Source organism: Apis florea, unplaced genomic scaffold (assembly GCF_048593485.1).
Source record: "Apis florea isolate Af1SG1 unplaced genomic scaffold, ASM4859348v1 contig_3391_pilon, whole genome shotgun sequence".
NCBI classification, from domain to species: Eukaryota; Metazoa; Arthropoda; class Insecta; order Hymenoptera; family Apidae; genus Apis; species Apis florea.
The window spans coordinates 1,876,131-1,901,723 of NW_028256754.1; the positions used below are offsets into that span (position 1 = coordinate 1,876,131).

At 19.7% G+C, this 25,593-nt stretch overlaps 2 protein-coding genes across 2 annotated transcripts in view; one reads left to right on the forward strand and one right to left on the reverse strand.

The window, feature by feature from the left end:
- Positions 1–24,725, forward strand: slf (C-type lectin domain-containing protein slf). The gene is made up of 4 exons (XM_003698138.4): positions 1–426; positions 4,061–4,196; positions 20,074–20,253; positions 23,620–24,725. Exons 2-4 carry the CDS (start codon positions 4,061–4,063, stop codon positions 24,000–24,002), a joined length of 699 nt encoding a protein of 232 aa, XP_003698186.1. The 5' UTR covers positions 1–426; the 3' UTR covers positions 24,003–24,725.
- Positions 24,425–25,593, reverse strand: part of l(2)37Cd (general transcription factor IIIC subunit l(2)37Cd) — a 3,857-nt gene continuing 2,688 nt past the window's right edge. Inside the window, exons 6-7 of the mRNA XM_012492969.3 lie at positions 25,410–25,593; positions 24,425–25,002 (exon numbers count right to left, since the gene is read on the reverse strand). Coding sequence (XP_012348423.1) covers positions 24,824–25,002; positions 25,410–25,593 — 363 coding nt within the window. The 3' untranslated portion in view covers positions 24,425–24,823. The remainder of the gene's footprint in view (positions 25,003–25,409) is intronic.

A 25,593-nucleotide genomic window follows, 5' to 3' on the forward strand; every position in this document is an offset into this window, starting at 1 on the left:
ATTATTTACAATTCACTTCAAGTCATTGTCTATAAGATAACCAAAAAAATATTAACACAAATGTAACAAAAAAAACATTTTTAAATATACATTTAAATATTCATTCTCTTTCTTTCTCTTTCTCTTCTCAAACAAACTGTGAACGCGACGAAAAAATGCATGAAAATCAAGAAAAATCCTAACCCCTAATTATTAAACCAATTATGTATAAGGTCGAACTAACAATAAGAAGAGTCTCGATGGATCCTTGTAACCAGGGTGGGATGAGTCTACAAGTTGGTGGGGACTATTTCTATATAATCGACAGTGAAGGTGCCTGTCTCTTCATAATCCTATCAGTGAGCACGTTTCTTTAACCGTCGATCTCTTCGTCCGTCCCATTTTAATCTGAAAAAAAATCGCAAAAAGAAAGACAAGTGAGACAAGGTGAGTGTTTTAAAAAAGAACAAAAGAAGTATTTATAATGTGTGTGGCTTATATCTATTATTCTATTTTGAAAATTCTCACGATCATAAAATCATCTACGGAATACTGATCGCACCAGTGTTAAACAAGAGGGGAAAAAGAAAGATAGAGCAAGTGCAACAAACTGAATACATATATCTATATGTATATCATGAGGAGTATTGCAAATATAAATGCTGCAGGTTCCTGCGTGACGAATAATAAAGATATATTAAGTCAATGAAGAATTGTTTGAAGAATAGAACTATAAATAGTTCTCTCTTATAAGAGTTTGTTTTGCGTTTTGGAAATTATTTAAAATGTTTTCAAAGAAAATAATATTTTTATATATACAAATAATAAGTATTATATATTTAAAGTTTTTAAAGTAAAGTAAAGATATATACAATAATATTTAGAGATGTTTAACACTAAAATTCCTAAAAATGATTTCATATTTTTATGATTATTGAGAAATATATGATATGAAGATATCAGATATATAATATGATATTGAGAAATATATAATATGAAAATTTTTTTCATAAAATTAATATTGTAATTTATTATAGAAATTTATGTACATATATCTACTTACTTTATATAACATACTTTATATAACATCACTTTAATTATAATTATTTACATATAAAATAGATATTTAAATTATATTACAGATTATTAGATATTACAGTTATTTTAAATAAAAGTTTTTATTTTTCTGTTTTCCACTTCAACTATATAAATATTTAATTTGTCATTAAACATTAACAAATTGTTCTTAGCATAAAATATTTAATATTGAAAGAATAAGAATATTGAGAATATTTGAGAATAACATTTAAAAAAATAAAATTTTGTCAATAAATGAAAATTTTATTTTGTATTGAAATTATATATATATTTTTGTTAAAATTTATATAAATTTATATAAATTTTTTATAAATTTTTTATAAATTTATATAAATAAAATTATATAATAATATATTATAATAACGAAAGATAATTAAATAATTATGATAAAAAACAAAAACAAAAATAATTAAATTTAAAAAATTCTTAATAAATTTTAATTAGAAAAAATATATATATTATATATATTTTTTATATATATTATATATATAATTATTTTACAATATCTATAATATAAATAAATATAAAAAATAATTTATTTTTTATTAAAATTTAAAAATTTATTAAGATTAATTTTTTATAGAAAATAATAATTAATATAAATATTAAATTTTTAGTATTTCTGAATAAAATATTATAAACTATTTTCTCTGAAATCAATGTAGATATAAACTTGAAACTTTTACATTTAATAGTCTAAAGAGATTAACATTATAACAAATTTTAAATGAATAGAATGATTTTTTTATGTGTGAAAAAAATGAAAATGCTATATTAATTTTTATGAAATATCTGAAATTGAATTTAATATCATTTACTTTAAATTTTTTTTCTATTCCATATAATTGGAAAATTATAATCTAGAATATTCTGTATAAAAAATTGCATATCTTCAGTGATATAAATTTTTTTCTATATTCTCTTATATATCCTGTGATTTAAAAAAAAAATTCCTGCATTTTATATAGAATATTCTATCTATAAAAAAACCAATTCTTGTGTTTTCTAATTTTATAGTATTTTTATAATTTTTTTCGATTTGTAAAAAAATTGTTGCAAATATATTATTAATAAAATACTAAATCAACTTTAAATTCAGTAATAACATCATTTTTTTTTTAAATCAACTTAAATGAAATTTCTTTCTCTTTTTTTTTATTATATTTTATAATTTAAAAAAATATATATAAAAATTGCTTTAAATCTAAATATCAAATTAATTAAACCTAAAATATTTACGCTAAATAAATATATATTATTTATTAATAAATTTGCATTGTATTATATATTTTGTTAAAAAAAAATAATAAATTAAGAACGTTTTGTAAATAAAAAATAAGAATATTCTGTAAGTAAAAAATAAGAACATTCTGAAAATATCTTCATAGAATGTAATTCTTTATTTTTTCCAAATAATTTTTCACAAGGCAAAATATAAAAAACATTTTCACATTAAAATTACAATATTATTTTTCATCAATTTTATATTAATTATGCAATTTTTTATCCCTTATTACGCAAGAGAATTCTTACTTTACGTGTTATTTCATTTTTCTTCAAGGAAGCAAAGAAATAACTCTCGATGTCTCGATAATCGTTTATTTGACCGTATAAGGGAACGTTCGATAGTTAGCCAGATTCACAACGAAAAAAATTCCTATCGATTATCAAATCACTACGTGATATAATATATAGCAGTAAACTGGAAGTAATGCTCTAATATATTACATATTATATATTATATAAAATATATTATATATTATAAGTAAAAAATCGACGTTTATCTTTTAACGAAATTGGCATTCCTTAAGTGAAACTTTTATTGATTTAAACTAAATATATATACAGAGTTACAATCTTATCTTACGTGCCAGTTTTAAGCAGCAAAACTTTTATAAGTTTTTGATCATCATATGAATGCCAGTTACAGACATATACCAGCGATATGAGCTGTTTTAAAATTAAAATTAATGTCCTTCAATAGTCTAGGATTTTATTAACGATTTGAATCTTGAAAGATTGTGTGATAGATCATTTTGTGATTTATAAAGATTTTTTTTCTGTTGAAAAAATTATGTTATAAAGTTTTGATTTATAAATTGGAATAAATTTGCATTAATAACATTGCTTTAATAAAGATGCATTTGTAAACATACATATAATTTTTTAAATTTGTTTAATTATGATTTTTTAAATTTATTTTATTGATTTATGATTAATTGTAATTATTTGAACTATTTATATTATTTAAACTAATTGTAATTTTTGGTTGAATAAAAATTTTCTTTTTTAATTTTTTATTATTTAGATAAATGTTATCGTATTTAACAAATATTTTTTTTATTTTAAATAATTAAAAAATTATAACTATAATGATAAATCTTATTTATATAATTAAATAAGTTTTATATTATTCATTTAAGGTTTTTTTAATATTCAATTATTTTATTATTTATATTTATTATATTATTTATAAATAATATAAAATCTATTAAATTGCATCTATTTAATTCAATTATAAATATTCAATTCGTGTATAGTATGTATTATATAATAAAGAATCTATGGAAACATGATTTAAAATTTTATTAAAAATAAAAAATAAAATTATAAAATTTATTTATATTCTAAATAAAAAATTTTTAAATAAAAATTTTTCCAATAATGAAAATCAATAATAAAAAATCTTTAATCTTATTTTAAAATTTATTTTTTTAAAAATTTCCATATTCCATGCATCAAACCAAAATTATTGTTTCTGAATTAAATATTAATTATTTCTAAAATAAAATATTAATATTTATTTCAATTATAATTTTTTTAACTGCTAATAATTTAAATAAAAAATATTAATTTATTTACATAAAAACAAGAAACAAAACTTTAAAACATTTTAATTCAATTTTTATAATATATTATTTACTTGATTATATTTTATCATTTAATTTATTATATATTATTTAAAAATAAATTCACTTTTTAGATGATGTTGGTGCCGCTGGTCGTGGTACTTTTTGCAGCGTTGGTATACGCCCAACCAGCTATAAATGAAATTCGGCCACAAAGCAACAGGCCAGGAAGATTCCTGTCTCTTCCCATACCTCAAAAATGTGCAAACCGTGAGTAAATTTTTAATTTTGAAATTTCTTAGTAAATATAACTCTATAATATTTATATTACTTAATATTTTTTATAAATGTTTTTTATAAATATATAAACTAGCATTCTTGAAGCTTAGTTTAACAAACCTAACCTGAAGTTTAAATTAAAATTCAAAGAATAAATTAATTAATGATAAATATTATTTATATAACTAAATAAGTTCCACATTATTTATTTAAATTTTTTTAATATTTAATCATATTTTACTATTAAATAACATAATTTTTATAATGATTCAAATTAAACCTAGTCAAATTAACAAAATGCATATAAAAATTCAATAATATTAATATTTTTAATATTTTTATTAAAAATTATAATAAAGTTCTTTTTTATTTATAAAAAATTATTTCACGTTTTATGTATGTTGTAACTAAATCAAAAATAATGTCATAGACATAGAAAAATTAGAAAAATCTGAGTTTTATATGAATATTTGACTTTATAATAAGGTTATAATATTACATTAATTTATTTGCTAAACGAATCTTGAATATAAAAAAACAAAAAAATTCTAAATTCCTATTATAAGTTAAGATTGTTTTTTCACGTACATTATATATATACATAATATAATAATATTGTAAAATTTGCATAATTTCGGTTCTCTCCAGTAGTATTTCCGTCAAAATTCAACATTTCTAACCACGATTACAAAACTGACACGATATCCGTGACGATGTTGGCGATAAACACAATTCGCTTCCGTGAATCCGGGGCATTTAGATGCCCCAGCACGTTTTCCAACTAAAAGAAATTGAGGTTAAAGCGACTCCATGTACAAAACTCTCGCGCAATCTTATGATCATAAACAAAACATTCACTTCTTGTGCAAACAAATGTGTACTAGATTATTTAGTCATTTTAATTATTATACTATTAGGTTTAATTATTATATTACTAATTATTTTTCTTTTTATTAAAAAATTATATTAATGTATATATATATTAGTCTTATTACATTTATTTATATGTATAATTAATTACAAAAATATCCAGTCATATTTAATAGATTTTATGCAAAGTTTTATATTAATAAAGAAAATAATATGTGTGTATATTTAAATGATAAATTCATTGCATAATACAATTTTAAGATTTGTCTGTTTTTTTAATAATCGTTCCATATATGAAGCAGATAAAAGTTTCACGTGATTTAAATGCAAATTCTGATATTTAACTGTTTCGTGAGAATGATTTTTTTTTTCATTCGCATCAACTTTTCAATTATTAGTGATAAAATTAATTTTTTTTTAAATTACAATTAAGTATTATAAATCAGATCAATCTGATGATCATAATTTAAACTGATTATAGTTCAATTGCATTTATTCATTTGATATTATTTACAATCATTGTAAATTTTTAAATTCTTAATCATATGAAATTATTTAAAGTTTCCTCTCATTTAGAATTATTTGAAATCATTTGAATTCTAAGTCTAGTATAAGTGGATAAATCTACAGCTAGTTGGTAGCTTATTGTTAACAAATCATAGAATACGAGAATAATGTTTCGTTTCGACTCGTTTATGTTCGATGCACTTTCTCACGGTTAGATGCAAAATCAAGAAACCGGCAGATGTCTCGCAATCGCGCCGTGATAATTAGCGAGAGGACGTATAACAAAACGAAGTTAAAGGAGAGACACCGATTCGGGGTCAACGAGAGTCGACGGAATAGTTACGTAATTTTGAACAGGATGTTTCGTCGACTTTGTTTTGACCAGTTCTTCACAAATGTGATGATTTGTCCAATGTGAAATTATAAAAAACTTTATTATCAGTTGCCAATTTTTTTTATAATTATAATATTATTTTTTAGTATTATTTTTTAGTATTATTTTTTTGTTAATTTTGTTTTAAGAAGCTTCTTGTGCAAAAAGATTATGAGGATTGTGTTTTATTAAAAAAAATATTATATTTTATCAAATTATAGACATTATTATTTTTCTTATTTTTGATTATTTTAATTATGTTCCTTTTTTCTTTCTTCATTTTTTCAAAAAATTTCTTCAAAGATTTTTTGTATTTTTTTTTTTTGAAATTTGTAAGAATTAGTTTATAAAATCATTACTGATTATGTCTTAAAAAGTTTGAACTGAATGATTTATTTTAAAAAATGTTGGATGATATTTATTACCATTGTTAATTTTTCTTTTTAATTTTGTATTATTTATGGTATTTTTTTTATTTATTCTAAATAATATTAGAATATATCGCAATAATCTAAGTTTTATTTATAAAATAATTTTATTTTATATATTCTTTTTATTTGTAAAAATATTTTTCAATTTTTATAAAATTTTTTTTAATATTTATAATATTTTACATCTTTTTTTAGCTATATTTATTTGGATTTTTATTTATTTTTATAAATATTGTAATTAATTCCAATAATTTCAATATAATAATCAATTACTTTTTATTTTTTAAATTATTCTATTATATAATATTATATAAGATTTAATCTTATAAATTTTCTTTAATTTTATTTTAATCTATTTTCAGCAATATGTGAAAATTTATTAAATTTTTTAAATAATCTTTATTTTGAATTTATTTCAATAAATTTTGAATATTTCAAAATAACTAACAGCAATGAAAATTACAATGCGATATTTTTTTAAATAATTTTTATTCTGAATCTATTTCAAAGATAATATAATTAATAGTAATAAAAGTTACAGTACCATATATATTTTCTTTTTTATCCAAGAATCTATTTTGAGAAGACATAATTTATTTTCTCCGTGTTAATCTCTATTTCTCATTCGAGTTTATCTTAACTAGAAAACTACTAACTAGAAGGAAATATTTCACTACCAAAAAATTTATATAAAACTTAAAACCATTTATTGAAGTAAATATTCTATGCAATTAGTTATCGTTATTGCATATTCCAAAGTATTCAATAGAACAAATTATAAAAACATTGAATATAATCAAAAAAATATTTTGATTTTTAAGATTATATTTGATTTCAAGGCATAATTTTGCTTAGCTGACATAAACTGAAATGGCATTTGTTGTGATGTGTTAACGTATGTTTCCTATTTTTCTTTGACATTTATCTCAAGCAATAAGTTTTTTACTGAAACGTGAAGAAATATGCAGAAACAATTATTAATACCTTTCTCAAGAAACATAGCATAGACAGATAGTTATTTATTATTACTTCACTAAAACTTAATATTTGGAATCAAAAATGATCTATACTAAATCTAAACTTATTTAATTTTCATTATCTAAATATCGCCGATTGGGTAAAAAATGACAATTGTTTTTCATTTATTTATTCATTTGTATAATTAATAAGAAATATTATTCATCATCATTATTTAATGATGCAATTGTATAAGTTTTTCTATACAAGATATTACAGTTCGGATATTTTATCAATATATTTGATGAATAATTTAATCTCTTGAGTTTATATGAATAATTTTATTATTTTTATTTAAAAAAAACAATTTTAACCAATTTTTACTTTTTTCTCTTATTTATATTTTCAAAAAAGTAGATATTAAATATATATTCAAAATATAAATATTAAAGATTATCATAATGAAAGATATTAGAAATTTCGAAGTTCATAATCTCATTTTCATATTTAGTCACGTTTTTATTAATGTCGCAAGAATATAATGATATTCGGATATGATCTGACATCCTAATGATTGCACGTTTAGAATGTTCGATCATCTCACAATGACATTCACTTGCCAAGTTAATAACAATAAGAAATTCTAGTCACGTGGTGAATCGATGAAATCATTCTAAATAAAATCCTTTCTTTAGAAGAAGAATCGTTTTTTTATTCGATTACTTTTTATAAGGATTTCTAAAATTAGAAATATGATTTGAATTAAGTAATGAAAAATATTTTGCTTGATATATTATGTATCATTAATAATATTCAATATTTCAATATTTTATCATTGTAAATATTTAATATCATTTTTTTAAACAGAATATTTAATTTTTTAAACATGCATTTTTATATGTTTCAATATTTTTAATATTTATGTTTAAAATATTTATTTTTGATTATGTTGTTATATGTGTTTGTAATATTCACGTATATATTATATATATTTAAAATATTTAGTATAACTGAATGAAATCTGACTTTTCATAATATTTTCGTTAATATTTTATGACAATATAGATATTTATTGAGATATATAGACATCATTATTAGTGTAATATATCTTTGAACTATGAATTTCACGAGCATTGACAATAATAATAATTTCTGAAATTTTCATTCAAGTTATATTAATACTATTAATCCTTTATATTAAATTTTTTCCCCGTTAAATCTACAGTAAAATATTAAAATGAATTTATAATAATAAATTACAATTAAAAATGAAGATAATATATAAATATTTTTATAGATATAATGCGATATATTTTTCATAAGTTATATTTTGTTATAAGATATTTAAATTGATAATTTTTAAATTGATAGAAATCAGTAACAAAAATAAATAATTAATGTATTTGCTATGTCTACATAAATTAATTAAACATTCATTAAACATTATTATCATGCTTATCATCTAATATGCATATTATTAATTATCTCTTTGATTTTTTCAGAGTTTTTTTTATTACTTAAATTATCCAGCTATCCTTGTCACTGATTAGTAACGCGTCTGAATTTAATTTATGCAAACTTCCATCTAATATTAATATTATAATTATATATATGTATTTGAAGGAAGTTTTTTGTTAAATATGATTATAATCCTTTGTTGTCATCTGAAACATCGAGTAATGAGTATTTCATCAAATTGAATTTTTAATAATGCTTTTTATTCATCGAAATTGATAGTCAAGATAAATTGTTATTTTTTAAAGAGTTAGTCAAGATAAATTGTTATTTTGAAGATATCCAAATCAATATAAGCTAAACAATATTCTAGCAATTGATTTCAAAAAAAATTCAAAAACTTTATGCTTGTGTTATCATAGACTTAGAAGGAGATTGTATTAAAAATTTGAAAGATGAATAATATTGTTTTTTGAGAAACTTAATTTTTAATTAATTAATTAATTTTTCTAAGATTTTATAGACACTCTATATATTTAAATATCTAATAATTATATGTATTTATAATAAAAATATTACCAATAATAATGAATTATTTAATTAATAATTAATAGTAATTAATATTTTTATTTAATTAATATATAAATAATTAATAATAGATTAATTAATAATAGATACTTGCTGGTTGATTACTTTTAGATTGTAAAAATTACGAATTAAGTATAGAAACAATTAAATCATCATTCTTATTATGCTTCATATATAATTTCCAAAATACATCAGTTACATGTATTTATTACTTAAAAGATTTTTTTTAATCATTTATATATATATAAAATAGATAATTATATAAAATATATATAAAATAGATAGTTATGTATAATAAATTGTAATAATGTTGTATAATTTGAAATTAATAAATTTAACGTTAATTATATACAATATACAATATTTATATATAATATACAATATTTATTTATCAATATAAAATATACAAATTTAATTTATAAAAAAAAATGTAATAAAATTAAAATGAAAGAATTCAAAACAGAAAATTGAAAAAATAATAAGATATTTTTTTTATTATTAAAATTTTTAAAAGTTCTGAATGTTAAAACATAAAAATATATAAAAATTAAATATATACTTTCAATTTCATCATAGCCTAATAAATTCTTATAATTTGTTAATTCTAAAGATACATTATGTAAGATGGCATTTAACATATAAAATTTAAAACTATCTCTAAATTCTTCTAAAATTTATATTTAAAGATTATATGTAAAGATTAATATAATGATATATTGGTCATTTGATCATTTGAAATTCATTACATTAATTATATATTTCTGATAAGATTGAAAACTTAATTATTATAAAATAAATAAAATTATTTTAATAAATGATTAAATAAACATAAGAAAATAATATAATCGATATATATTCAAGTTTTATACCAAATACAAAAATTTAAATATTTTAAATCTAATTAAAGAAAATTAGATCAAACTTATTGCTGATGATCTAATTATCAATGCGATATGAATAAAAAAAATTTTTTTTAATTATTTTATTTTATCGATATTATGTAATAGTTACATATATATATATATATATATATATATATATATATATATATATATATATATAATATTTCAAAGTAAAATTTATGAAAATTAATACCAAGTGAAAGTAAATAGTTATGTTAAAAGCACTAGGCGCGTCTCCTTATGTCAATCTTAAAGACATGCTATTAGAAAGTTAATGAAATGATTCATAATAAATTAAAAAAGATTCAATAGCCCATAGAAACGCAAATGTTATTTTTTTACATCAGAATATTTTCGAATAAATGAATAATATTGTAAAACTATAAATAATATAGTAAAACCACTAGTTTTTTTTTATTTAATCATAAAGATAAATATTTAATGAATCATAATCATAGGAAAAAATAATTATAAAATTAACAATGATAAAAATATAAGACATAAGTTCTTATCTATTCTTATTGAATATTTTCAATAAGTAACTGTTCTTATTCATTATAAATAGAACGTTAATTGAATTAACCAAAAATTAAAAATTGGTTCTAATGATCAAAATCTTTGATCAAAATTATGTAACGTTATTGGTCCTTAACTTATTTGTCTTACTTAGGTCTTTAGATTGTCGTTAAATTACCTTATGACAGTACAGCTGACCAATCATGTGTCGCAACATATACTTATATAGTTGTCCAACTAACAAAAGGCCGATGCTTCGCCGCCATGAAAATGTCAAGAATTGTTGCGAAACGAAACAACAATGTACCACAGAGATAATTCCAGCATTGCTCGTTATACTCGCTTGTAATGACCACTCTTCAAATGATAGTTTGTATCTATTTTCGCATGGATGCTAATTTCCAGTAAATTTCGAATTCGATAAATTTTTTCTTTGTCCATAATGTTTAATATTATTACAACATGATTGGTCGCTTTGGCCCTTTTATAATGATTTTAAACATAATATGTAGAAATTTAGGTTCTGTTTCTAAAGATTATAATGTGTTTTTATAAATGTGTAATTTTTTTTTCTAAGAATATCTCAAAATTTCGTTTTTTCTTTTTTTAATCAAATACTTAACAACTATACTTTTAAACTTATACAATTATACTTTTATATTTTTTAAAAAATTGGCTTTTGAAAATAAATTTCATAAATTTTTATGTGTTGCGATGCAAATTTTCTATAATTTCAATTTTCATTATTTGAATTTTTTATTTAGAAAATTTAGAAAAATTATATATTTATAAAAGAGAAAAATAATAATAAATAATCTTTTATACGAATACATTAATTTGAAAATTAATTATTTTATCATTATCATTTATTCATTATGTTCATAATATATATGTGTATATTATAAATATTAATAAATATTAAATAATGTATGTGACTGTACAAAAATTTCAATTTCACTTAGTGATTTAACATTAAAATTACTATTTATATTATTTTGATTTATATTTAGAATAGTAACATATCTAATCTTATAATTATACAATATTAAAACATAAAGAAAGATGAATTAATTAATTTGATATTATTTATTAATGTATTTTTGAATAATAAAAATAAAATTGCGTATTCATTTGAATATATACAACTGAAGAAGATGATGAAGGAAAAGAAAACCTGTTATTCTCGGTCACGAGACGAATCGAATCTCGACCCATTGACTTAAATCGCGGGAATAAGTTTCACCTCCGTCTTGACTTTCGTTTTCTTCGCACCTTCGATCAAATTATTTCTATATTTCGCATTTTTACTGCTTATTTATGAGATTTGATTACACATGCTGCAAGATTTTTCATTTGAAACATCATTTGAAATATTAAAATATTTGATTTATGATTAAAAACATAAAAATTATACTATTAATAATCAAAAGTAATGAGTTAAATCGAAAAAGTATAGATTAACTCGACACAATATTTAATAATTGCATTTATTTTTAATTTTATTATAGAAATATCACATTTCAATATTTTCTCTTTATTTTTATCGATAATTTTCAAATTAAATTTTTCATTTATTTTTATAACATAACCTTTGAAATGAACAAATCACTTTTTTATATCGGTTCGAAATTAATATGTATAGATCGCTTCTAATCAATTAGAAATTCAATTAGTTTAGGTCAATTTCAACCATAAGTAAATAAACGATCATATCTTTAATATTTTAATATGAATAAAAATATTAATCTTAAATTAACTCTAATTATAATAACATTAACATTTTAACATTTATTTTAATTATTTTTTTAAAAATTATCTTAAAAATTTTATTTCTATATAAAAACACAAAAGAATTGAGTTCGTAGAAAGGATTTAATTTATTATATTCTTTGTCTCTTTGGAAAAATATGTACTTACTACGCTTCAAAGAAGAGGTATTGTACACTTTCTTTTTCTCTTTTCAAGAAATGTCAAACATCTCTCACGTTCTGTTATCCGCAAATATAGTTTGTAAATATTAACCATTTCGTTCGCATAAATTAAACGATTCTGAAATCTTTCGACAACGCTATGAAACGCGTGCAGGTCGTGACACGTGAAAGCGAGAGCTTTCCATTCCTTTGGCACACCTCTTATTTGAATAACCACTTTAAAATCTTATAAAAATTCTGCTTGTCACTTGTAGCATTCATTTTCATTTATCTCTTTTTTTTTCTTGTTGTTTTTTTTTTTTTTGCTTTTTTATAGCAATTTTATTCATAATTAACTATTCTGTATATTTTTATCATTTATAAATTTTAAAACGATTGATTGCATAAGTTACTATATTTATAGTTATCACAATATAATATAATTTTTAAAATATTATTTTAAAGTAAATGTATTATATTTGATCTAATTTTTGAATAACAAAAATATTAAATCTCATATAAAATATTTAAATATTGAATTATTATAATTTAAAAAATTATTAAAAAAATATATATATATTATTTAAAAAAATATATATATATGAGATGAATATTTGACTATTTTTAGAAATAAATTATAAATTAAATTGAAGTAAATAAATTAAATTAAATTTTACTGAAATTCAAAATAATATTTAATTAGCAAAATATTTAAAATTTTAAATATCATTAAAATTTAAATAAAATAGTAATTAATTTATATAATTAATTTAAATTTATTATAAAGGATTTTATATTCTTCGAAATTTCTTATAATTCTTAAAAAGAAATATTTTATTTGTTATTATTATCTGATTCATAAAAAAAAATTAAATAAATGCAAATTTTTATACGAATGGAAAAAAACTGGCATAAGTTCTTGAAATGATATGCAAATATGATCAATAAATGATACCGAAAGCGAATGTGAAAAGTGACAAATATCTACTATCCATAATTAATGAATTCTACTTTCTCCGCCCTAAATTGACTATTGATATTTTATATGACTCACAATCGAATATTTAGGTTGTTAAATTTATTTGTTTTCCCATTATTAAACAAACTAGAAAAAATAATTAGAAATGTAAATATTTAAAAAATTATAAATTATAATTATTAACAAAACTTTTAATTTATAATTTTTTTATATTTTAATTTTAAATTTATATTTTATATCTGGATAATATTATAACTACATTACACATAATATGATATATATATATATATATAAAATATTGTATTATATAGTATAACATAATCGTAATAGTATTTTTAATATTAATTGAATTCATTAATCATTATTAATGATTTTTATTATTTGCATTGTCTTTCAGAATTATTAAAAGGAGTTTAATTTTTGGAATTTTTTTTTTAGATAGACATGTAAAAGTTACGATGATAATTTTCATTTTTTTTAATTATAAGAAAAATGAAATTATATATAATTTTTAAACTTAAATAATTAAGTAATCTATATAATTAAATATTTTTTCGAAAAATTTCTTTAGAAATAGGGAAAAAAATAAAAAATATGCATGTATTGTTATTTTATATTTTTACCAATCTCATTATTTTCTTACCACATTGCGTATATTAGTAATTTTTAAATGGCATTTTTATTTTACTGTTCATTAAACAAAAAATAAATGAAAGATTTTATAAGAATTCATTAAATGAAAACAATAAATATAATAATTTATTTATAATGTTTAACACGCTTAAAATTGACATATACACCATATAAATCTTAAAAATACAATAAAACCAATTTTCAAAGAGAGAAACTGTTGGTGGATTTCATAAAAGAAAAGAATCAAGAAGTCGATTCAAATGATCATCGTTCCTAGTTCCTTGACACAATGGTGAAACGTACGAATGCTTCTAAGGCATAAATGTTTAATGAACGGTGATATAACGTTCGTTAATTATGAATGTAAAAGAAAATCGAAGGAAGATAAAGTGGGAGGGATTAAATTTTTTTCTCATAAACCTCCATTAAATACAAAAGCATGTTCACAAGAAAATAAGGAAAAATAATCTCGTGAAGAGTCTATTTAATGTCACTTTTGTTTGACCTCTCATCTTATGACATTTTTATATACCAATATATATATTATATGAATTTTTTAAATGCAAAATATCATATCTATTAAATTACATACTAATTTTTGTGTTTCAAAAATGTAAGAGAATATCAAAAATTATGATTTATATGATTTATTGATATAAAACCATAAATAAATAAATATATATATATATATATGTGTGTGTGTGTGTGTGTGTGTGTGTAATCAATAATAATATATTTTATTTTATTTTTTGAGAAAGAGAGAGAGAGAAATAACTTATGTTATATAGTACATAATTTCTTTTTAAATTTTCCTTTGAAGATTTTTATGAAAAATTATGTGTACATATTTTTTTTTCAAAGCAAATTTTTTAATTTAATAAAAGAATAATAAAAAAAGAGAATATACCAGTATTTTTATAAAATTTCTTTAAATTTCGGACAATCTTGTTTATTAAAGAATAATTTTAATTCTAAATAATCATCAAATTATATTACATAATTTTCTAGATAATTTATATTCTATATTATATTATATTATATTAAGAATCTTAAAAATTATATTCAATCAATTAATTAATATTTCTTCATTATATTTTATCAACTTAAATTTAAAATTTAATTTCGTGATACAATATTTAAGAATTGAAAATTAGGAAAAATAATAATAATATTAATTTTAGAAATTCTTTAGAAATTACAATTCTATAATAATATTTTTGTTTCTTGAGGAAACTAAAAAAAAAAAAAATTGATACAAAATATAATATTTCATATAGTTATTTTAATTATTCAATAATTATCATACATATACATATATGAAAGTTATGTATCAAATATAAAAATCTTCGATGATATCGACTACATATAAAATAATCAAGTAATATTAATAAATATAGAAAAATAATTTATATTATATTATAGATATATAAGATAAATAACTTATAATGATAATGAGACTAATAATAATAAAGATATAAAGATGAATATTTCTTTTAATTATCAGATTAATAATTTATAATGATGATGAGATAAATAATAAAGATATAAAGATAAACATTTTTTTTAATCTTCTTAACGTTCATAGAAGACTTATTGTCACTAACAAAAAGAAAAGAAACTTGAGTTACAAATAGCGGAAATAATTTCTCAAATATTATGAAGAGTACAATAGACTTGATCGTATATGATATCATAATTGTTTTTATGTTCATTGTTGCCATCCATTGTACAATTTAATGCAAGATTAATAAATATAAAAAGAAAGAGAAAAGACATTAAATCTAGAAATATCTTGCTTATTAAGATGAAGAATGAATTTAATATTCAAAAAATTATATTTGCTTTACAATTTATTTAATCGGGAATAATCAATATTAAAAAGTGTTTTAATAATTATTATTTTTAATATTATTTCAATATTTAAAATTAAGTTAATTTTAAATACTTTAATAAGTATTATTTTTTTAAGTTTTCTCTTTTTTTTTTATTCTTCTTAATATATGATATGCATCATATAATTTAATATAATTAAAATCTCTATATTCTAACAAGCTTTATATTTTTAATAAACGATTTTTTAAGATTTCTCGTTCTTCTTTTTATAACTTTTTTAAAATTAAGAAAATAATTTAATTTTATTTATCATTCTTTCAATTAACAATCGATGAATGAAAATTTTACAAGAATCACGAAATATTAAATACCAAATGTTCAAGGATATCTCTATTTGCATTTATATCATAATTAAAATAATTAAAATCATAATTATACTATTATAGAAATTTCGTTAAGTTGATTCTAACAACAAAAACAACACGAGGTTGTTTTATATCGTAATTCTTGATAGAACATCTTTTATCTTTATTGAGATGATTAAAATAATCATTACTTCTAATTCAATAAAAAAATATTTATCGTGAGAAATGCATTGAATCAAATTTCTTTAGAAATGAATATAATCTAGATTATGTCATTTGACAGATTTGACAGATAATTTATTTAATTTTCAATACTTAATTATAAATAAATACTTAATTTATAAAAATCTATTTTATGTGAATTAAAAAAATAACCAGATTTTAAAAGATGTACACTCTCTCTCTCTCTCTCTCTCTCTCTCTCTCTCTCTCTCTCTCTCTCTCTCTCTCTCTCTCTCATAATATTGAAAAATTATTATTAAATTATATTAGAATAAAATTGTTTTTTTCCTCAAAATTTTTATAATTGCCATTTATACATTGTCTAATTTATAAAAAAAAAAATTACATTATATTGATAATAATTTTTGAATAAATCTTAGATCTTCATATAGAACATTCTATATAATTGAATACTATTGAAAAATTATTTTTTTATCTAATATATATACTATTCCATAATATTTATTTGTAAAATCCTTTATCAGTCAAAAAAAAATATTTATTTATATCTATCTATTTCAAAATTTATCTTTCCATCACTTTATATGGAACATCTCACATATTTAAAATATTATTTTTTTTACATAACATATATCAAAAAAAAAATTGATTCGCAAAATCATTGTATCAACTAGGTGTAAAGAAATAAAAATATTTATAATTATTTATTTCAATAATTTATTTCTTTTTAATGCTCTATACGGTTATCGCTTCTCAAAAGAAAATTTCATCTTTAACCTCGATTCTCGATTGAATAATCAATTTCTGCTTGGAAATCATTCAAAAAATCAAGCCATTCGCGATGACATTCACCGTGAGATTCTCTTTTCCGTGATATGTCAGAAGGAACGAGCAATTTAATCGTTTTTTTCTCCTCTTTCCTCTTATTCAATAGTTATTTTTCCATCTAAAAGATTACATGCGATTACTCCTTTCCGAAGTTAAATCTTATACTTATGCACACATCGATCATTCATTTGCTTGTAATATTATGAACGATGAAATGCATAATAAATATATAATAATAACAATATATATGTGTACAGCGATGTAATTTCTTAGTATATAACAGATTTAGTAGTAGTAATAGTATAATAACAGATTTAAAATATATCAATATTTTAATATATTAATGTTAATTGATGATATTAGATTGTACAAGTTGGAATTCACAATGTTTCTTATTAAATATGCTATAATATATGAAAATAAAATAATAATTCGATGAGGATATAGTGAGTTTTTAATGTTTTATATTTTACGAATAAATTATTATAACTATTATAATTTTATTTAATATTTCAGATATAAATATTTAGGTACAAAAACTGGAAAACAAGAGACAACAATTAATCTAAGAACTTCAAATAAAAACAATAAAAGTATTTTTCGTTATAACTTTTAAATTATACATAAGAAAATATAAAAAGAAATAATTATAATATAAAAATAAATAATATTAAAATTTGATAATATCTATTTGAATAAAATTAATGAATTATATCAATAAACGAAATGATTATTCCATCTAATAATAACGATAAAATTTATCTCTTAAAATTTTGCTTTAAATAATTAGTTATTCTGAATCATTTAAAAAGAAATTTAAGAAAAGAAAAAAGAAGGTAATATTTGTAATTGTTTCAAAAAACATTTGTAATATTTTATGCGGTATATTCACAGGTATCATCGTAATGATTACATCATATGTGATAAATTTGAAAGTATCAAATACGTAATCACAAGATACGCAACATACTATACTTTAAATAATATAATACAATAATTTTCTTTAATGTAATATTCAATGTGTATATTCAATTGTTATAAAAAAAATCATCTGATTGCCCTTGAAAAATTACATCATTATTTTCCCGAATCTATAATATTGTAAAGTTTCTAATTTGTTTAAATATTTACCTAAAAATTATTTGCAATATGAACAATTCAGGAATAAAGATTGAAAAATCAATTTCAAAATCAAAGAAAAATTGTTCATTAAACTGATAATTTCCATAAAACCAATGTTTATAATTTTATTTTTCATCAAAGAAAAGTAATTATACGTGAGTAGTAATTATTTTGATTATCATTTTTCTTTGTCATATGAAAAATGATTGAGCTTTCTTATTTATTTAATATATTTATAGAATCATCAATTCTTCAAGTGGAGAAAATTAAAATTTTAATGACATTCAAAAGAATATACATTTTTACATGCGGTTTAAAGCGAAATCATGATGACCTGTAATAGTACTGTTGAATACGAGCAACCCTTTCGCAATCGAAACGTTAGGTTCTCATAATGAGATACACGTTGTAAATCGTCAACGAGAGAGACATTCCTGCATAATCAACAGGAAAAAGTGTAAGACCGTTGACATTTAAGCGATAATCACGTTCAATCAATTACAAATTCATCTTATTTTTATATACAATAGTTTTATATATATATATAGTTATAATCATGAAAATTTTTATTTACATTTGATATTTGATTCCATTTTTTAAAAAAAATTTTAATCAAAATCTTATGATTAAATTACGAATATTTATACAAATTCAAATTTTTATGAACAAGATTGTAAAAATAGAGCATAAATAGATATTTGCTTTATTCTTCAAATGTGTCATAATGCGTACTATATTTTAAATATTGTGTATCTTTTTGTATATCTTGTATTAAAATAAATTTTTATACATTCAAATTTTTCATAAATCCATAAACATTTACTTTATTATTCTACGCAATCTATTTATGATCATAACATATATCAATTGCATTTATTATTAATTAGAAAATAATAATAAACAGAAAATCTTAATTTATTAATAATCTTAAATTATCTTAATTTTAAAAAAATCATTTTTCAAAATTAAATTATTTTAATAACATAATCTATACTGTGTATTATACCTACAATATTTTTTTATATCTTAAAAAAAACTCAATATTAAATTTCACATTAAATATCTTAATTCTCTTGCACAATTTATTTATTTATAAGTAATTTAAATTTATAACTAAAATTTCAAAAATTATCAACATTAAAAAATCTTCTAGAAACTAACAAGTTTTGCAATTAAATTTTATAAATTAAAAATCAATTGATTATTTTATTTTAGATAAAACTATAAAATTATAGAAACTGCTTACGTAACGAAAGTTTATAACCTAAAATTCATCACTTGCCACTCATATTATTAATCAATAAACTATTCTATCCAAGGATTACATAATTCATGCTAATTCGAATATCTCACTAAAGCATTCTCGCATTAATCTATATGTACTTAATTAACTTACATCTTATATTTAATTTACAGGACCGAAAGAATTCAACTACAGAGGACACAATTACTTCTACAGCGGACATATTCCAGCTCACGCAAATCAAAGGGTAGATTGGTTGGATGCTAGAAACATTTGCAGAGAATATTGTATGGATCTTGTTTCAATGGAAACGCAAGATGAAAATAACTTAATCTTCAGACTCATTCAACAAAGTAAGCGATTTAAATTTTCGAAATATTTTAAAAAAATTTATTGAATTTCTCGACTATTTTATGTAATGAAATTATATAACTTATGAGAATTTTTCAAATGTTTTTTAATAAGAAAATTATCTATAAAAAAAATTTTTATAGATAATTATTTTAACGAAATTCTTGGATATTCACAAGAAATATGAAAAAAATATAAAAAACTATATTTATTTCAAATCATTATCTAACTAATAATCTCTTACATACAGTTGATGCTTAAAATTTACACAAAAGAAAAAAGAAAAAAAAATAGTTTCAGAATTATTCGAATCTTCAAGTTAAAATTTTTTCTTTCGAAAAAAAAATCAATCTGTGGAACAAAAAATTTTTATCGACCTGTATTTAATTATTCATGAGGAAAAACAAAGCCTTCCTTTTAGTTGAATAATCTTGAGAAGAATAATCACAAGAAGAAGAATGATTCATTAATGTACGATGCACAGGTATGTTTCGCGAACGGTTTGACGCGTGATCACGAAACGCTTTTACCTTCGGTTTCGTGCAGGCTCAATGTATGTCCCGATTGCATCGTAATTAACTCCTCTTCTGGTCTTTTTTTTTTTTTTTTTTTTTCATTGTCACTTCTTCACATAATTTTGTAATATTCGTTTCACGCATATTTGCAATATTATTAAGAAATTATTAAGAAAGAGGTTGATATATATAGAAACGAATTTCTCCAAATTCTTTTCATGATGTTTTTATCAATGTTCTATTGAATAATAATTTTGTAATTTTGTATAAAATAAATTTATTAAATAACTTAGAATTTATTAGAAGATTTTTGTTTTATTATTATTATTATGATTATATATTTGTTATTATATATAACAAAATTTATCAATATAGATAATATGAAAATCTTTAAAAAAGTAAATATCGACTTTCTCATGATAATCTAAATCATATTTTTTTAACTTTTTTTTTTTTATTGATAAATATAAAATATACTTTTTTTATATATATGTGCAATTTTTGGCTGTATATTATTAACTTTAATTATTTATTTTTAAAAAAATAATTACTATATAACTAAAACATGAATATGTGTATTTATAATATATAAAATTTAGTATATACTAGTATGCACTATATGTGACATAGAAAAATTTTATCCTTATGTGACAAGATAAAAAATAATTTTTAAACAATTAGATTAATAAATTAAAGAAATTAACTTTTTTATATAATTTTATTGTTTAATAAATACTTACTAAATACATTCTGTCATGAAAAGTATCATATTTCATAAAAAATATTTAATAAAATATATATATTTATTTTCTATCATGATGTGAGAAATTTTTATATAAAAAATCTTAGGTCTTTATAATTTATGATAAAAATATTATCATTGAAAAAATATATACTCTTTGAAATATAGCATTGAAGATATTACAAATAATTTCATTGAATGAATAAACAAATAAATTATATTCTAATCATTCAAAGAAAATGAATTTAAATGATAAAATTTTATTAAAAAAAGTAAATATCCTAGATTCATAACCATTAAATTATCATCTTTCGTATATAAAGAAAATTCTTGAAACTTCTTACATCATTACATGTGTAAAATAACAAAAAAAACTTGTATATAATTGTATAGTTACCTTTTCAAAAGATAAAGAAATCGCATTATTATAAATATTTTTTTAAACCTAAACAATCCAACAATATCGTATAATATGATTTATTAAATTTTACTAATTTTTTTTTTTAAATTTTATTAATCAATATAAAAACAAATTCATTTCATCAATGTCTTAGAACTTAGAACTTAGAAAGTTTTACAGCTGAGATAGAATCAAAGGAACAGGAACACAGAAGCAGGTTCGTGAACAATTTATTACCTGCTGTAACTTTCGTTCTTTAGCCAACTAGATAGTATAGAAATTTCGAAACAAATGATCCATTGCCGACGATGCTTTGACTTCACGTTAAGTGGCTTGTAACATCACGTCTTCAGCTGTAGTATTTCTTCACAACTGAAGAAAGTGAAAGACCAATCAGTAGTTTTGTAGTTGATTATTACGAGAACAATATTGTAGAAATATATTTTAATTGAAATTTCAAAAAACTTTAAAAAACTAAAGTAGAATCAATATTATCACATAAAACTGTTTTATAATTAAATATTATTATCTGTTATAATTATTTTGGAATATATATATATATATAATATTTGATAATCATCTTAAAAAACTCAATAATTATTAAAATAATGTTACGAAACATAATTATAAATAAAAATTTTTTTATTGAATCAAATATTTAAAAAAAAAGAAATCTAAAATTATTAGAATTATCTATTAAGAACAAATATTGAAATTGAACATGAAAAGATTATACAATTAAAAAGTTTTATAATATTTTAATAAATAAGAAAAGTTATTTTATGCACATATATCTATATAAATTTACCTGTAATTTTGATTTGCGAACAACAATTGCTTTTGCAAGTAGAGATACAATTTTCATTCGTTGTTGAGAAATTAGAATCTTCACATTAGCAAACTAACAACAGAATCTTCAAGGCGAAACGAAGGATCTTTTAAGTGGGTTGAGGCTGAAGAATCTCATCTTTTTATATACATACACAGTTGCATCACGGAACGCATTAATCATTTCTAGCATACGTATATGAATATGTATTACCACAGAATAATATAATCTGAAAATTGTTTGACATTTCTACAAAATAAAAATATACTTTCTTTTTTTGAAAGTTTCAAGATTCTCTATTACATAATAGAAATATAAATTTTATATTAAATACTTTTTTCATATTGAAAATTCATTTTTGAATATTTTAATAATAAATTTTCATAAAATTATTAAAAGAAAAGAGATAAATTTTCATTAAATCGAAAATGATAAAATAATGCAAATAAAAAATTTCATATATCATTTTATACTTTTATATAAAAAATAAAGAAATTTATATAATATATATTTTTTACAATTTTAAATCAATCTATATCAAAAAATTATTATTTATTAAAATTAAAATTATTATACACACAATTATATAAACATATTAATTATAATTAACATATATAAATATATTATTTACTTATTAAAATTATTATACAAACAAACATTTTATAATATAAAATTTTTATTTTTCTAATGTGTTTGCTATAATAAAAACTTATTTGTATAATTTTTAAATATTTATTATATTTTTATTAAACTAACATTATTTTATTACTTATTTATTTTATACATATATATAAATTATATAAATATACATTATATAGTATATAAATTATTAAAAATTATAACTTGTATTATATTGTATAAATTATTTTCTGCTTATCACAGATGATGTTCCTTATATTTGGACTTCCGGACGTCTTTGCGATTTCAAAGGTTGTGAAAATCGTCGTGACCTCGAACCTAAAGCTCTTTACGGATGGTTCTGGTCGGCCAATAGAAAGAAAATGTCACCAACAAATCAAATCCCTGAAGGTTGGTCCTTCAATCCATGGTCTCAAACTGGTCACAAGAAAGTTAGACAACCTGACAATGCTGAATTTGATATAAATGGCACCAGCGAGTCTTGCATGTCTGTTCTTAACAATGTTTATAAGGATGGAATCAGTTGGCATGATGTGGCTTGCTATCACCAGAAACCATTTGTTTGTGAAGATTCCGAAGAACTTTTGAATTATGTGGCCAGCACCAATCCCAACATTCGCCTTTAAAGGCCTCGTAAATAAATAATCTACGTCATTAGCACCTGTTTTACCCGTTTCTCTTGCAGTTTAGACGAGACACGAATTAAAAACAGACAGAAAACAAAAGATGACCATCAAATATTTTTTAATTAAATTAATTGCCTATTTAATTTTAAAATAGTCTCTGTCATATTAATTCACATATGTTTAAAAGTTTAAATTGAATTTTAAATATTTAGATTTTTTATTTTATTAAATGTAAAATATGTATGACAAAATAATAATAAAAATGATTAATTATACATATAGTTATTAAAATACACAATACTTACAATATACAAAAGAAATAAGTTGCTTTACTGATGTAAAGACAATATTTATTGTTTATATAAAATTAATGATTTAAATTACAAAATTTTTATAAACTAAAATATGAAAAACTACAATCATAATTTTTCAAAAGCATTTAATTATTTTTTTATTATAATACAAATGTTACAATTATTATACATACATGTTATACATGTATTAAAAATATTTGTTGAGCAATCATAAATAGCATTGGAATGTGTCTCGTCGCTGTATTCTTCCTGCACTCATTTTTCAAAGAAATTCAATAATCTTTTACATTATATTCAATTCGTAATTATGCTATCAATCAATAATAATGTAAAGATATTTATTAATAGATATTTGGCAGACAGACTCTGTACATTTATGAATAAACTTTAATTGTAGGTATTTAAAAAATCCACTTATTTACCAAATCTTATAGATAATGCGTATGAATTGAATGTTGCTAGAATTTGTTATATATATTAACTCATTTTACTTATAATTTATATAATTTATTCATTTTCTATTACAGTATTGGATTCAATAGTAGTAGATTCAAGTTGATCATATTTTTCTTCATTTTCTTCTTCACTAGAGACAGAATTATTTTGTCTCTTTCTTTTTTTAGTTTTTAACTTATTACGTTTTAATTTCATTTTATATTTACGCTTTCGAGGTAAAGATGTAGGATCTGCAAATAAAATATTTCATTAAAAAATAATATATATAGTATATGTAATTTTTTAATAATTGTTTTCTTTATGCAGTAGTCTTTTTTTATTTTGATATTTTTTTTACAATAGTTATAATTATAAATATATGATAAATTAAATAATAAATTGTCTATTTTAATTCTAAAAATTAAAATATTGATATTCTTTTATTTTGATATTCTTTTTACAATAGTTATAATTATAAATATATGATAAATTAAAAAATAAATTGTCTATTTTAATTCTAAAAATTGACATTTATTTTTTTCATGTATAATTCAATACATAAAAAAAATAGATTATTTAAAAAAAAGATTAATTTTTGATATAATAATAAAATAAAAAACATTTTACATTAAAATATGATTAAGATATTAATACATACGATCGTCAGGAATATTCATTTGTTTTCTCAAAACAATTCGAACTTGTTTATTAATAATTTCTCTACATTGTACATCAAAACCACTTGGTAGCCAGCCTCTTTTTTCATCGCATTTGGTACCAGGTAAAGGATCAGGTAATTTTGCTAACATTTCTTGTATCTCATCCACAAGAACATCACAATA